This window comes from Mustela nigripes, chromosome 2, assembly GCF_022355385.1.
Source record: "Mustela nigripes isolate SB6536 chromosome 2, MUSNIG.SB6536, whole genome shotgun sequence".
Taxonomy (NCBI): Eukaryota; Metazoa; Chordata; class Mammalia; order Carnivora; family Mustelidae; genus Mustela; species Mustela nigripes.
The window spans coordinates 59,972,297-59,986,975 of NC_081558.1; the positions used below are offsets into that span (position 1 = coordinate 59,972,297).

General features: G+C 37.6%; 1 protein-coding gene across 5 annotated transcripts in view; it reads left to right on the top strand.

Annotated features, from left to right (window-relative positions):
* Positions 1-14,679, top strand: part of ZNF197 (zinc finger protein 197) — a 28,741-nt gene that overhangs the window by 7,629 nt on the left and 6,433 nt on the right. For 3 of the 5 annotated variants that reach the window (XM_059390478.1, XM_059390477.1, XM_059390480.1), the window contains exons 3-5: positions 12-171; positions 511-602; positions 881-1,007. In XM_059390478.1, coding sequence (XP_059246461.1) covers positions 12-171; positions 511-602; positions 881-1,007 — 379 coding nt within the window. Of the gene's footprint in view, positions 1-11; positions 172-510; positions 603-880; positions 1,008-2,822; positions 2,977-14,679 lie in introns of those variants that run through there. The other 2 variants (XM_059390481.1, XM_059390479.1) reach the window with 2 other exon arrangements.

The window sequence follows — 14,679 nt, forward strand, 5'->3', positions numbered from 1 at the left end:
CTTGTTCCTAGGTTCCAGTTCTTGTTCAGGACCAGGACCTTCTTCAGGAAGGGATGAGCACTCCAGGAACAGCAGTTCCTCATGCACCCATTAGCAGCCACATAGCAACTGAAATTTGCCAAAATCCTTTTACTGACGCAGTGATGTTCAATCTCCAGGATCCTCAACATGGTATTTAGTGATCCTGGCTTTGGACTTTCTCAGTTAGTTGCCTCCTCTTCTTTCTTGTACATGAAACCCTTATGGTACAAAGTTCTTTCTGTTATTCTCCCCCCTATCCTTTCCTAGGTCCCTGTGACCTTTTATCCATTCTTATTGCTGTTCTTTTATTATTCCAGTCCTGTACATGGAGGTCACTCAGAAGAGGTTTGTAAGCTATTTTATAGCCATCATTGTCTAGTCCTGGGAGTTGTGGGTCTTTCTGAATTCCTTGTTTGTAGAAGAAACGGGACTTGGATTAGTAGTCAGGAATAGCAGTGATTTCACATGCAGCTTTTGCTCCTTCCTCAGATTCCCCTGCACCTGAAGCTTCTGCCCTTTCCCAGGAAGAGAACCCAAGAAATCAGTTAATGGCCCTCATGCTCCTAACAGCCCAGCCCCAGGTAGGTTTGCATTCTCTTTCCTTCCTAAGGCCCTCTCTGCACTACCAAACTGTGGCTGAGGCGTTCTCTGTCATCCTAGTATTTGGGGCCCAGTCAGTTCCTATCTGTAAATCACAGTCCATATGATTGGAAGGTAGACTGTGTGGGGTTTCCTTGTCTGTCTGATAGCCCTTGCTCACCTCATGGCCTCATAATGTATCCTTTACTAAAAGTGAAAGGAACTTTTCAGTAGGGGAGCTCCTGGGCATGGATAATCTCATACATACCTGTTATTTCAGGAGTTGGTGATGTTTGAGGAGGTGTCAGTATGCTTCACTTCAGAGGAATGGGAGTGTCTGGGCCCGATTCAGAGGGCTTTGTACTGGGATGTGATGTTGGAGAATTACGGAAATGTGACCTCCCTAGGTAAGGATTCTGTCTTCCCATCATTCTTTCCTTTATTTAGGAAACATGAGAAAATGAAACAATGTTTCATCATTGTTTTCTGATTATGAAAGTAGAATATACTTGTTTTGGAAAGCATAGGATATTAGAAGAAAATACAACTTAAACCCAGTCTTTGTAGACAAGTACTATCAAAATTTTGATATTCTTTCTATATTTTTTCTATATTTTCTATATTCTTTCTATATTTTCCGGTATGAGTTTTTTTTTTTTTAATTGGCTACCTATTCTGTGCCATAATTCAGCCATTTCCTCATTCTAGATAATTTCTGTAATAATCATCTGTCTCTGTAGCTAAGGTCTTTCCTTATTTCTCATTATTTTTTTGGAAGTAGAATTACTAGGCCTAAATGTTTGAATTGTTTTAAGGTTCTTCTCTCATACTATCAAATTGCTTTCTCAGGTGATCTCTCTCCTCATGGAGAGATACATAACACTCTTTTTGCTCTGCCTTTGTTGGTACTGTGTAATCCCATTCTTTTAAATTGTTGCTGATACAATTTTTTAAAAGTTGTAATATCTTTATTCTCTGGTGGACTTTTATCACTAGTAATAAAGTAAGAACATTTAAAAATATTTAGTAGCCATTTGTGCTTCCAAGAAACATGAAAATATCTATCATGTGATAGCATCTGTGAAAATGATTCTGCCCTTAAGTAGCTTACCATGGTTTGGGACATGAGCATAGAAAGAATAAATGAGGCAAAATAAAATAATTAGTATAAGAGTGTGATGAACCTTTTAAGATAGAAATGAAGAGGACCAAACACCCAGTACCATTCCTGAGATTAGGAAAGGCCATAAAGGAGGTAACTTTGTGCTAGATTTTGAAGAAAAAGGAAAGATTGTTGTTTGGACAAATATACATTAAAAATTGAGGAATCAATTAATGCACTATCTCACTTGCGCTGAAATACAGATTTATAGTGTCAGCTTAAATAGTTGCATACTGTCCCATTGTCTATGTATCATGATTTACATTGACAGCTTTAGGATACTGAATTTCTATTCAGGAACATTACATGCCTTTCTATTTGTTCAGCACTGCTTTTATGTTTCAGGCCTGTTTTAGAATTGTCCTCTTCTGGATCTGCATATTTCAGGTTATATTGGTTCTTTGGAATTGGAATCTTTTCTCATGTTTCCTAATTGACTGTAGTTTACATATATGAAAATACTGATTGTTTTGGCTGTGTTGCAACCTTATTATTTTATTGTTCACAGTAGCTTACACTGTAAATTGTAACACTTAATTCGAATGTATCTTTTACTATCTTAGATGTGCCAATAGTGGGCCAAACAATCTGTAGATTTTATATTTTGATACATGTTACCAGACTGCTTTCTACCTATGATGTACCAACTTACCTTCCCATGAAAAGAGCAGAAGAGGGCCCATCTCCCTCATGTGCTTATGATTTGGTCAGTGTTTTACATCTCTCCTTAGGTAGAAGATATATTATTTTTTGTTTTTCATTTCTTTGATTATCAGTGTGGTTGAAATCTTTTCACATTTATTGTGAAATATTTCACTTCTATTCATATCCCTTCTACATATTTCATTTATTTATGAGACTTGCTGACCCTTTGCCAAGTATTGCATATGTTTTTCCCATTTTTTTGCCTTTCAGAGTTATTTATGAACTGTTATTTTTAATCCTTAGGAAATCTTTTATGTAGTTTTAAATTTAGCAGTATTTTTGTTTTTGGTCTTTGTGATCTTCTAAGTAAAATTATTTTATTTATTTATTTATTTTAAATATTTTATTTATTGAGAGTGTGCAAGCAGGAAAGGGGAAGGTCAGAAAGAGAGGAAGAATCTGAAGTGGACTCCATATTGGGCACAGAGCCTGTTGTGGGTCTCAATCCTGTGACCCTGAAATCATGACCTCAGCCAAAATCAAAAGTCAGGCACTTACCTGACTGAGCCACCCAGGCACCCCAATAAAATTATTTTTCTTTTAAAAAAATCAATTGTATTTTTTTCAGATATTTTCATTGTTTCATTTTTATGTTTAAGCTTTACTACCTCTAAAATTTATCTTGATATATAGAATGACATATGAATCCAGTTTGTTTCTTTGTTTTTTAACCCAAGTGGCTTTTAGTAGTTGTAATACTATTTACTCAATAATCCATCTTTTTTAAGAGTTTAAAAATGTTTTATGAGTAAATTGGTGAATTTTATGAAAAATACTCACCATGGATCCATATAACTCATTCTGTAAGCCAAAATAAATTTTTGATGGGTCTGAGTTAAACAAAAAAAAAAAAAAAGAAGAAAATGGAATTGCTTATTTAGTTTAGCTCTGTGAGGAAAGAGAAATTTGAATCAATTTTAACAAATAAGTTAGGCTTCAACTGCAATATTGTTGGGACTTCAGCAAACAGATACCCAAGGATTTATCCCCTTTGACCTGATTTTCATTTGAGGATGAAAGGTTAAGGAAAGGCTTAAGGAAATGGTTCAGAAAGAGGAAAATGAGTAACATGTCTAAGGATAGTACCAGCAAAGTATTTATAATGGTTAAAAGTTGGGCACACACTAATGCCCCAAGATAAAGTACTAAGCAAACCATGGTGTTTGACATGGAGTTACATTACAACACTCTCAAATATAACAATTCTGCACTCTCAATTTCCATGCATTGATAAACTATTTGGTGGAAAAGCAGATTCTCAGATGTCTTGCACACACTGTTTCAGTTATAAAAGATTTGTTTATGTTTATATAAGGGATTGGAATAGAATTGAAAAGAAATTCAGGTCATATTGAGTCCTTCCTATATATTAAGCTTAACCCCAGCCTTCAAACATTCAAGTTGGAGTGGTAGACACTTACACTAATAATTACAATACAGCATGACAAATGCTATGTAATAAAATTGTGCACAAGTGTGGGAGCCCATAGAAGCTTAGGATAGTAGGACTAGGAGGGTGGGTCCGGAGTGGGTAGCTTGGGAAAGATTTACAGAGAGGGAGGCTCAGTTTTATTGAGATACAATTCACATATCTTTAATTCAGTCATTTAAAGATTACAATGCAGTTGTTGTTAGTAATATGCAGAATTGTGTGACCATCACCACAATTAATGTTAGAACGGTTCATCACCCCCCAAAAAAGCTTTATACCATATAGCAGTCACATTCATTTCAGCCAGATGCCCCTCCACCCCAGCCTTAGGCAACCATTAATCTGCTTTCTATCTCTCTAGATTTGTCTATTCTATGGACATTTTATATAAATGGAATCATACAGTATATGGTCTTTTGTAACTGCTTTTACTTAGCATAATGTTCTCAAGGTTCATCCATGTAGTGGTGTGCATTAATACTTTATTCCTTTTAATGCCGAATAATATTCTCTTGTGTGTATGTATATCACATTTTATTGATTCATCAGTTGATAGACTTATAAAAATTTTGTTTCCACCTTTGAGCTATATAAAGGTGCTGTGTGCAAGTTTTTGTGTGGATGTATGTTTTCATTTCTTTTGGATATATACCAAGGATTGGACTAGCTGGGTGATCTGTAAAAAGATGCACTACCTGTGTTTTGGTTTCTAAAGGAAAGAAAACTTTATTATTATTCTTATAGAAATTTAATAGAAGCAGAAGAGGAAAGGAATCTACACATAAATGAGAGCAGTAGTAAGCAGTAAGTGAGAAATAAGATAAAGCTACATTAAGTCGGGTACACAACCTCTAACCTCATTAGCTGGGGGAAGCCTGGTGGAGACAGCCTGGCTGGAGTCCCGATTGAGAGGCTTGGGTGGAGCATCCTACCTGAAGGGAGACTGAAGGTGAGACTTCCAACTGATCATCCCCATAAGGGCCATACTTAAAGGGCAGATATGATGGGGTCTGAAGTTAAAACATTTGTACCTTTATGTGCGGTTTGGAGTGAGCTACGTTTCTATGTTACCATGTTTTTGTATTTTCAAGAAGCCAGGGCTGTTCGTGTTTGCCTCCCCTCCCAGGTTACATACTTGGGAAGCTAGCCCCGCCTGTAGGAGGAGGGGATGTGAGGCTAGATTTATAATTCTTGGCATCCAGAAGGGCTAGTTCTGACCTGGAGGCCAGATAATATATTTTAAATAATGAGGCTTCCAAGGTTATTCACATAACCTGAGTCTCACAAACAAGATTCTGTAGCCTACCTGCATACATGCAGTCTAGGTGGTTGGTTATGCAAGACAGATCATAGAAACATCTATCAATATAAAACACTGGGTCATAAGGTAACTACGTTTAATCATATGAGGAGCTGACAGACTGTTCCAAAGTTACTGCGCCATTTTACACTCTCACTGGTAGTATGTAAATGTTCCAGTTTCTCCAGATCGTTGTTTTTTTTTTTTTTAAGATTTTACTTGAGAGAGAGAAAGCGAGAGCACAAGAAGTGGGAGGGTCAGAGGGAGAAGCAGACTCCCTCCTGAGCAGGGAGCATTATGCAGGGCTCAATCCTCGGACTCCAGGATCATGACCTGAGCTGAAGGCAGATACTTAACCTACAGAGCTACCCAGGCACCACAGAGTTTCTCCAAATCTTCCCCAGCATTTACAGTCTTTAGTAATTTATGATCTTTCTTAATATAGCCATCCTAATGGATCTAAAGAGATAACTCATTGTGGTTTTCATTTGCATTTCCCTGATGACTAAAGATGTTGTGCAACTTTTCATGTGTTTATTGGCTGAAATATCTTTTCAGATTCTTGCCTATATTTTAATTGGGTTGTCTTTTTATTCTTGAGTTGTAGGATTTTATGTATTTTAGATACAAACACCTTATCAGATATGGGACTTTCAAGTATTTTCTCCCATTCTGTGTTTTTTTCACTTTCTCGGTGATACCCTTTGAAGCACAAAAGTTACTAATTTTGATGAATTTCAATTTATCTTTTCTTTTGTTGCTTGTGGTTTGCTGTCCTGTGTCTAAGAAACTATTGCCTAATTCAAGGTCATGGAGATTTGTATATGTGTTTTCTTCTAAGAGTTTTATAATTTCAGTCTTGTGTTTAGTTCTTTTATCTCTTTTGAGTTAATTTTTGTATGTGATATAATAGTCCATCTTCATTCTTTCCATGTCTCAGCCCTAATCCATTATCTTAGCAGCATTTCCAACCCCACCCCCCATTGAATTGTTTTGGTACCCTTTTGAAAATCAGTTAGCCATAAATGTGCAGGCTTGTTTCTGGACCCCCATTTCTGTTCCTTTGATTATATGTCTATCCTTATATGTCAGTGGAACCTTGTCGAAGTACATTTTAAAATCAGGAAGTGTGAGCCTTTCAGTTCTGTTACTCTTTTTCAGTGTTGTTTTAGCTCTTCTAGGCTTGTTGAGTTTCCATATGAATTTTAGGATTAGCTTGTCAGTTTTTACAATAGGGATGATTGCACTGAATTTGTATATCTGTGTGGGGATTATTGCCATTTTAACAGTATTAAATCTTCCAAATATGAACAAGGGATTTGTTTTCATTTATTTAGTCTTTAACTTCGTGCAACAATGTTTTATAGTTTTCAGAGTGTAAGTTTTGTACTTCTTTTTAAAATTTATTCCTAGGTCTTTTATTCTTTTTTATGCTGTTATTTCTTAATTTCCTTTTAGGATTGTTCAGTGCTATTGTGTAGAAATCCCATTGTTTTTTGTTTATTGATCTTGTATACTGCAACCTCACTGTATTTACTTAGTTTTAACAGGTTTTTTTTGTAGATTCTTTAGGATTTTCTCCATATAAGGTCTTGTCATCTGCAAATAGAGGTAGTTTTACTTCTCCATTTCAATCTGGATGATTTCTTTCTTTCTGTTGCCTAACTACCCTCGCTGAATCCTGCAGTCTATGTTGCATAGTGGCAAGAACAGAAATCTTTTTCTTGTTAAAGGTTCTTAGAGAGAAAGCATCAGTGGTTCACCATTAAGTCTGATGTTAGCTTTGGATTTTTTTGGTAGATCTTTATCACACTGAAGAAGTTCTCCTTCTATTCCTACTTGATGTCAAGTGCTTTATTCATGAAGGGGTACTGGATTTTACCAGATGCTTATTCTGTATCTGTTGAGATGATTATGTGATTTTTGTCTTTTATTACATTGATATGGTATATTACATTAATTGATTTTTCAGTATTATACCATATTGCATTCCTGTGATAGATCTCACATGATCATGGTGTGTAATTTCTTTTTTCATGTGTTGGCCGTATTATGTGGACTAGTATCTTGTTGAGGATTTTTATATCTATATTCATAAGATCTATTTGTCTGTAGATCTCTTTCTTTTAAAAAAAAAATTTTTTTTTGTGATGTCTTTGGTTTTGGTATCAGAGTAATACTGGTCTCACAGAGTGAGTTGTAAAGTGTTCCTAAGTGTTCTGTTGAAGAGTTTGTGAAAAATTGGTATTCTTTTAATGTTTGGTAAAATTCATCAGTGAAGTACTTTGGGCCTGGGCTTTTTTTTTGCAGGTGGTTTTTTGATTACTGACTCAGTTTAGAGATCTATTCAGATTTTCTGTTTCTTCTTGAGCCAGTTTTAGTAATTTGTGTCCTTCAAGGAATTGCCCATTTCATCTTAAATTGTGCAGTTTATTTGCACAGAATCATTTCTAACATTCCCTTAGAATCCTTATTATTTCTGTAATATTTGGTAATGTCTAGGGGGGTGACTTTTGGGCCTATTTTTAAGGGTGTAGTGTATTGGGCTTGTGTTGTGTGAATTGGGAAGAGGAAGAACAATTGAGGAAAAGAAAAAAGTATGGACAGTGATAGAGAAGCAAGAAGAAACATGACATGTGTGGGTATCTACATGTAGTTCTCTTTGGCTAGAGTCTAGAGCATAAAGAGTAATGGCAAGAAATGAAACCAGAAAGATAGGCAGAGAGCGGATGAGGGCATCTCTTAGGGTGTGCTGGTTACTTGTGCTTTATCCTCTAGGCAATGAAGAATTGTGTATTTTGAGCAGGTGAGTGACATGATCAAATTTACCTATTGGAAAGATAATTGGCAGGGGAATGGACATGGATTAAAGAAAAAGGGAGGGTTGGAAGTTGGGAAGCCTCTTTGTTTCTTGCAGGCTTCATCAAAGATTGCAGAAAGTAACCAACTTCCTCTTACCAGTCTGACATTTTCCCACCAAGTCTGCTAAAGCTCACTGGGCCTATACATTGTCTGATTTCTATGCAAAAATTTCTGTACCAAAATTGGTTAAAATAGTTTAACCAGCTAATGACTGTGTATACACGAATTGGTGATTTCAGTGCTTTGGTGAGTGCTGTGAAGTGTGTAAACCTGGTGATTCACAGACCTGTACCCCTGGGGATAAAAATATATGTTTATAAAAAATAAAAAATTAAAAAAAAGAATTGCTGATTTCTCTATTTTTAAGAATTTTATTTTATTTTTTAAAAGATTTATTTATTTGAGAGAGGAAGAGAGAAAGAGAGCACAAGCAGGGAGAAGGAGCAGAGGGAGAGGGAGAAGCAGACTCCCCACTAAGCAGGGATCCCAATGTGGGACTCCGTCCTAGAACCCTGGGATTATGACCTGAGCCAAAGACGGACACTTAATCTGACTGAGCCACCCAGGCATTTTTTTCCTTTCAAGAAATTTAGAATACATATTTTAAGGCAGTTCTGTATTTCTGTTTTTGTTTTTTAAGTAAACTCTGTGCCTAATATGAGTCTCAAGCTCACAACCCTAAGATCAAGTTGCATGCTCTATGACTGAGCCAGCCAGGTGCCCTAAGAATTGCTAATTTTTTTAAAAATTAATTTATTTATTTTCAGAAAAACAGTACTCATTTTTTCACCACACCCAGAGCTTCATGCAATCCGTGCCCTCCATAGTACCCACCACCCGGTACCCCAACCTCCCACCCCTCCGCCACTTCAAACCCCTCAGATTGATTTTCGGACTCCATAGTCTCCCATGGTTCTCCTACCCTTCCAATTTCTCCCAACTCAGTTCTCCTCTCTAACACCCCTTGTCCTCCATGCTATTTGTTATGCTCCACAAATAAGTGAGACCATATGATAATTGACTCTCTCTGCTTGACTTATTTCACTCAGCATAATCTCTTCCAGTCCCGTCCACGTTGCTACAAAAATTGGGTATTCGTCCTTTCTGATGGAGGCATAATACTCCATAATGTATATGGACCACATCTTCCTTATCCATTCATCCGTTGAAGGACATCTCGGTTCTTTCCATAGTTTGGCAACCGTGGCCATTGCCGCTATAAACATTGGGGTACAGATGGCCCTTCTTTTCACTACATCTGTATCGTTGGGGTAAATACCCAGGAGTGCAATGGCAGGGTCATAGGGAAGTTCTATTTTTAACTTCTTGAGGAATCTCCACACTGTTCTCCAAAGAGGCTGCACCAACTTGCATTCCCACCAACATTGGAAGAGGGTTCCCCTTTCTCCACATCCTCTCCAACACATGTTGTTTCCTGTTTTGTTAATTTTGGCCATTCTAACTGGTGTAAGGTGATATCCCAATGTAGTTTTAATTTGAATCTCCCTGAGGGCTAGTGACGATGAACATTTTTTCATGTGTCTGGTAGCCATTTGTATGTCTTCATTGGAGAAGTGTCTGTTCATATCTTCTGCCCATTTTTTGATATGATTGCCTGTTTCATGTGTGTTGAGTTTGAGGAGTTCATTATAGATCCTGGATATCAACCTTTTGTCTGTACTGTCATTTGCAAATATCTTCTCCCATTCCGTGGGTTGCCTCTTTGTTTTCTTGACTGTTTCCTTTGCTGTGCAGACTCTTTTGATTTTGATGAAGTCCCAAAAGTTTATTTTCGCTTTAGTTTCCTTTGCCTTTGGAGACATATCTTGAAAGAAGTTGCTGTGGCTGATATCGAAGAGATTACTGCCTATGTTCTCCTCTAGGATTTTGATGGATTCCTGTCTCACATTGAGGTCTTTTATCCATTTTGAGTTGATCTTTGTGTACGGTGTAAGAGAATGGTTGAGTTTCATTCTTCTACTTATAGCTGTCCAGTTTTCCCAGTGCCATTTATTGAAGAGACTGTCTTTTTTCCACTGTATTTTTTTTCCTGTTTTGTCGAAGATTAATTGCCCATAGAGTTGAGGGTCCATATCTGGGCTCTCTATTCTGTTCACTGGTCTATGTGTCTGTTTTTATGCTAGTACCATGCTGTCTCGGTGATCACAGCTTTGTAAAAAAGCTTGATATCAGGTAACGTGATGCCCCCAGTTTTACTTTTGTTTTTCAACATTTCCTTAGCGATTCGGGGTCTTTTCTAATTCCATACAAATTTTTGGATTATTTAGTCCAGCTCTTTGAAGAATACCGGTGGAATTTTGATCGGAATGGCATTAAAAGTATGGATTGCTCTAGGCAGTATAGACATTTTAACCATGTTTATTCTTCCATGATCGAAGAGCATGGAATGGTCTTCCATCTTTTTGTGTCTTCTTCAATTTCTTTCATGAGTGTTCTGTAGTTCCTCAAGTACAGATCCTTTACCTCTTTTGTTAGGTTTATTCCCAGGTATCTTATGGTTCTTGGTGCTATAGTAAATGGAATTGATTCTCTAATTTCCCTTTCTGTATTTTCATTGTTAGTGTATAAGAAAGCCACTGATTTCTGTATATTGACTTTGTATCCTGCCACGTTGCTGAATTGCTGTATGAGTTCTAGTAGTTTGGGGGTGGAGTCTTTTGGATTTTCCATATAAAGAATCATGTCATCTGAGAGGAGAGAGAGTTTGACTTCTTCATTGTCAATTTGAATACCTTTTATTTCTCTTTGTTGTTTGATTGCTGTTGCTAGGACTTCTTATACTATGTAGAACAAGAGTGGTGAAAGTGGGCATCCTTGTCGTGTTCCTGATCTCAACGGGAAGGCTGCAAGCTTTTTCCCATTGAGGATGATATTTGCTGTTGGTCTTTCATAGATTTGATGAGGTTCAGGAATGTTCCCTCTATCCCTATACTTTGAAGCGTTTTAATCAGGAACGGATGCTGGATTTTGTCAAATGCTTTTTCTGCATCAACGAGAGGACCATGTGGTTCTTCTCTCTTCTCATATTAATTTGTTCTATCATATTGATTGATTTGCGAATGTTGAACCATCCTTGTAGCCCAGGGATGAATCCCACCTGATCATGGTGGATAATCTTTTTAATGTGCAATTGAATCCTGTTGGCTAGGATCTTGTTGAGAATCTTAGCATCCATATTCATCAGTGATATTGGTCTGAAATTCTCCTTTTCGGTAGGGTCTTTGCCTGGTTTGGGGAGCAGGGTAATGCTGGCTTCATAGAAAGAGTCTGGAAGTTTTCCTTCTGCTTCAGTTTTTTGAAAGAGCTTCAGGAGAATATGTGTTCTTTCTTCTTTGAAAGTTTGGTAGAATTCCCCAGAGAATCCGTCAGGTCCTGGGCTCTTGTTTTTTGGGAGGTTTTTTTTTAAAAGATTTTATTTATTTATTTGACAGAGAGAAATTACAAGTACACTGAGAGGCAGGCAGAGAGAGAGAGAATGAAGGAAGCAGGCTCCCTGCTGAGCAGAGAGCCCGATGCGGGACTCGATCCCAGGACCCTGAGATCATGACCTGAGCTGAAGGCAGCGGCTTAACCCACTGAGCCACCCAGGCGCCCTTTGGGAGGTTTTTGATCACTGCTTCAATCTCGTTATTAGATATCGGTCTGTTCAGGTTGTCGATTTCTTCCTGGTTCAATTTTGGTAGTTTATAGTTTTCCAGGAATGCATCCATTTCATCTAGGTTGCTGAGCTTATTGGCATATAACTGTTGATAATAACTTCTGATGATTGTTTCTACTTCCTTGGTGTTCGTTGTGATCTCTCCCTTTTCATTCATAATTTTATGAATTTGGGCTTTCTCTGTTTTCTTTTGGATTAGTGTGGCCAATGGTTTATCGATCTTGTTGATTCTTTTAAAAAACCAGCTTCTAGTTTCATTGATACGTTCTACTGTATCTCTGGTTTCTACCTCATTGATCTCAGCTCTAATCTTGATGATTTCCCTTCTTATGTGTGGAGTTGGTTTGATTTGTTGTCGATTCTCCAGTTCTTTAAGGTGTAGAGACAGCTGGTGTATTCTGGATTTTTCAATTTTTTTGAGGGAGGCATGGATGGCTATGTATTTCCCCCTTAGGACCACCTTTGCTATATCCCATAGGTTTTGGACAGAAGTGTCTTCATTCTCATTGGTTTCCATGAATTGTTTCAGTTCTTCTTTGATCTCCTGGTTGATCCAAGCATTCTTAAGCAAGGTGGCCTTTAGCTTCCAGGTGTTTGAGTTCCTTCTGAACTTTTCCTTGTGAGTGAGCTCCAGTTTCAAAGCATTGTGATCTGAGAATCTGCAGGGAATAATCTCAGTCTTTTGGTATCGGTTGAGTCCTGATTTGTGACCCAGTATGTGGTCTATTCTGGAGAAGGTTCCGTGCGCACTTGAGAAGAATGAGTATTCTGTTGTTTTAGGGTGTAATGTTCTGTATATATCTATGAGATCCATCTGGTCCAATGTGTCATTCAATGCTCTTATTTCTTTATTGATTTTCTGCTTCAATGATCTATTTCTGAGAGAGGCGTGTTAAGATCTCCCTACGATTAGTGTATTCATATCAATATGACTCTTTATCTTGATTAACAGTTTTCTTATGTAATTGGCTGCTCCCATATTGGGGGCATTGATATTTACAATTGTTAGATCATCTTGGTGGATAGTCCATTTAAGGATTATGTCCTTAGTTTAGTCTTTAATTTAAAATCTAACTTACCTGATATGAGAATCACTACCCCAGCCTTCTTTTGAGGCCCATTGGCATGAAAGATGCTTCTCCATACCTTCACTTTCAGTCTGGGTGTATCTTTAGGTTCAAAATGGGTCTCTTGTAGACATCATATGGATGGGTCCTGTCGTTTTATCCAGTCTGCAACCCTGTGCCATTTTATGGGCACATTTAGGCCTTTCACATTGTGGGTGATTATTGATAGATACGTTTTTATTGACATTGAGTTACCTTTGAAGTCTTTGTTTCTGTAGATTGTCTCTATATTTCTGTTCAATGCTATTCTTGGGCTTTTTCTTCCTTTAAAGAAGACCCCTTAATATTTCCTGCAGTATCGGCTTGGTGGTTGCATAGTCTTTTAAACCTTGCCGGTCCTCGAAACCCTTTTTCTCTCCATCCATTTTGAATGTCAGTCTTGCTGGATAAAGTATTCTTGGCTGCATGTTCTTCTCACTCAGTGCCCTGAATATATCTTGCCAGCCCTTTCTGGCTTGCCAGGTGTCTGTGGACAGGTTGGATGTTATTCTGATAGGGTTTCCTTTGTATGTAAGGATCTTCTTTGTCCTAGCTGCTTTCAACAGGTTCTGCCTACAATTATAATTCTTTATTCTTATATTAGGTGTCTTGAGGACTTTCAATAATCTGTAATCTTGGGGGGAAACCTTTCGGTCTCTAGAACATGAACGCTGGTTCCATTCATGAGATTTGGAAAATTTTCATGAAGAACTTGTTCCACTATATCTTCTAGACTTCTTTCTTTCTCCTCCCTTTCCAGGATTCCAATAATTCTGACGTTGGAATGCTTCGTGGCATCTTTTGTTTCCCTGATTCTGTTTTTGTGGTTTCTAAGCTGTTTGTTCTAGGCTTCCTCCTGATCCTTTCTATCTGTTTGTCTTCCAGATCACTAATTCTATCTTCTGTCTCAGTTACCCTAGCTTTGAGAGAGTTTAGATTAGAATGGAACTCATTGAGAGCATTGTGAACCTCCTCCCTGGTAGCTTACGCTCCGCTCTAACATTGTGAACATCCTGTCTGGTCACTTTCAGTTAGGCCCTAGTCAATTCCATTTGGTCATCCATGGCTTTCTCCAACCTAGCTATTGCCTGGATAATTGTTAGCCTAAATTCTCTTTCCTACATATTGTCTATGTTGATAGCTGTTAGCTCTGTTGCAGAAGGTCCATCCTCTGTATTTTTCTTCTGTTGGGCATTCCTCCTCCTAGTCATTTTGGTGGGAGATGACTGAACAGATGTAGCTGGATGTATCAACCGTGGTGCAGTCAAGGTGCACCCTGGAACACTTCTGAGCAATCAGGATTCCCCATCCAAACGAGAGACAAAAGAAAAGAAAAAGAAAAAGAAAAGAAAACAAAAAAAGAGAGAGAAAGACAGGAAAGAAAGGGAAGATGAAAGAGAAGGTTCAGCCCAGATGGGCCCCAAGGTAAGATTTATGAAGTAGACAAACAAAAAGACACAAAAAGACTGATACAAGTATATGACAAGAGAAAAAAAAATATGCAAATAAAGGAAGAACCTCGTCCAAAAGAATCCCAAGTGTAAGATTTATATGCTATCAGGACAAACACAAAAACACAGAAACAATGGTGGAAGAAGAAGATGAGAGAGTTCTTATAAATTCTCAGTGTGTGTGAGGAAGGTTGTTTTGATTCTTCCTGGATGTATCTTGATATCTTTGTTAAAGGACTCAAATTTCCTAAGATAAAGGGGATTAAAAATTGGTTTCCCTATAGGGGTAGTATTGATTGGGGAAAGGGGATTACTTTGAAGTTTAACTCTATATGAATATTAGAGGATAAAAATAAAAAGGAATAAACTAGACTAAACTAAA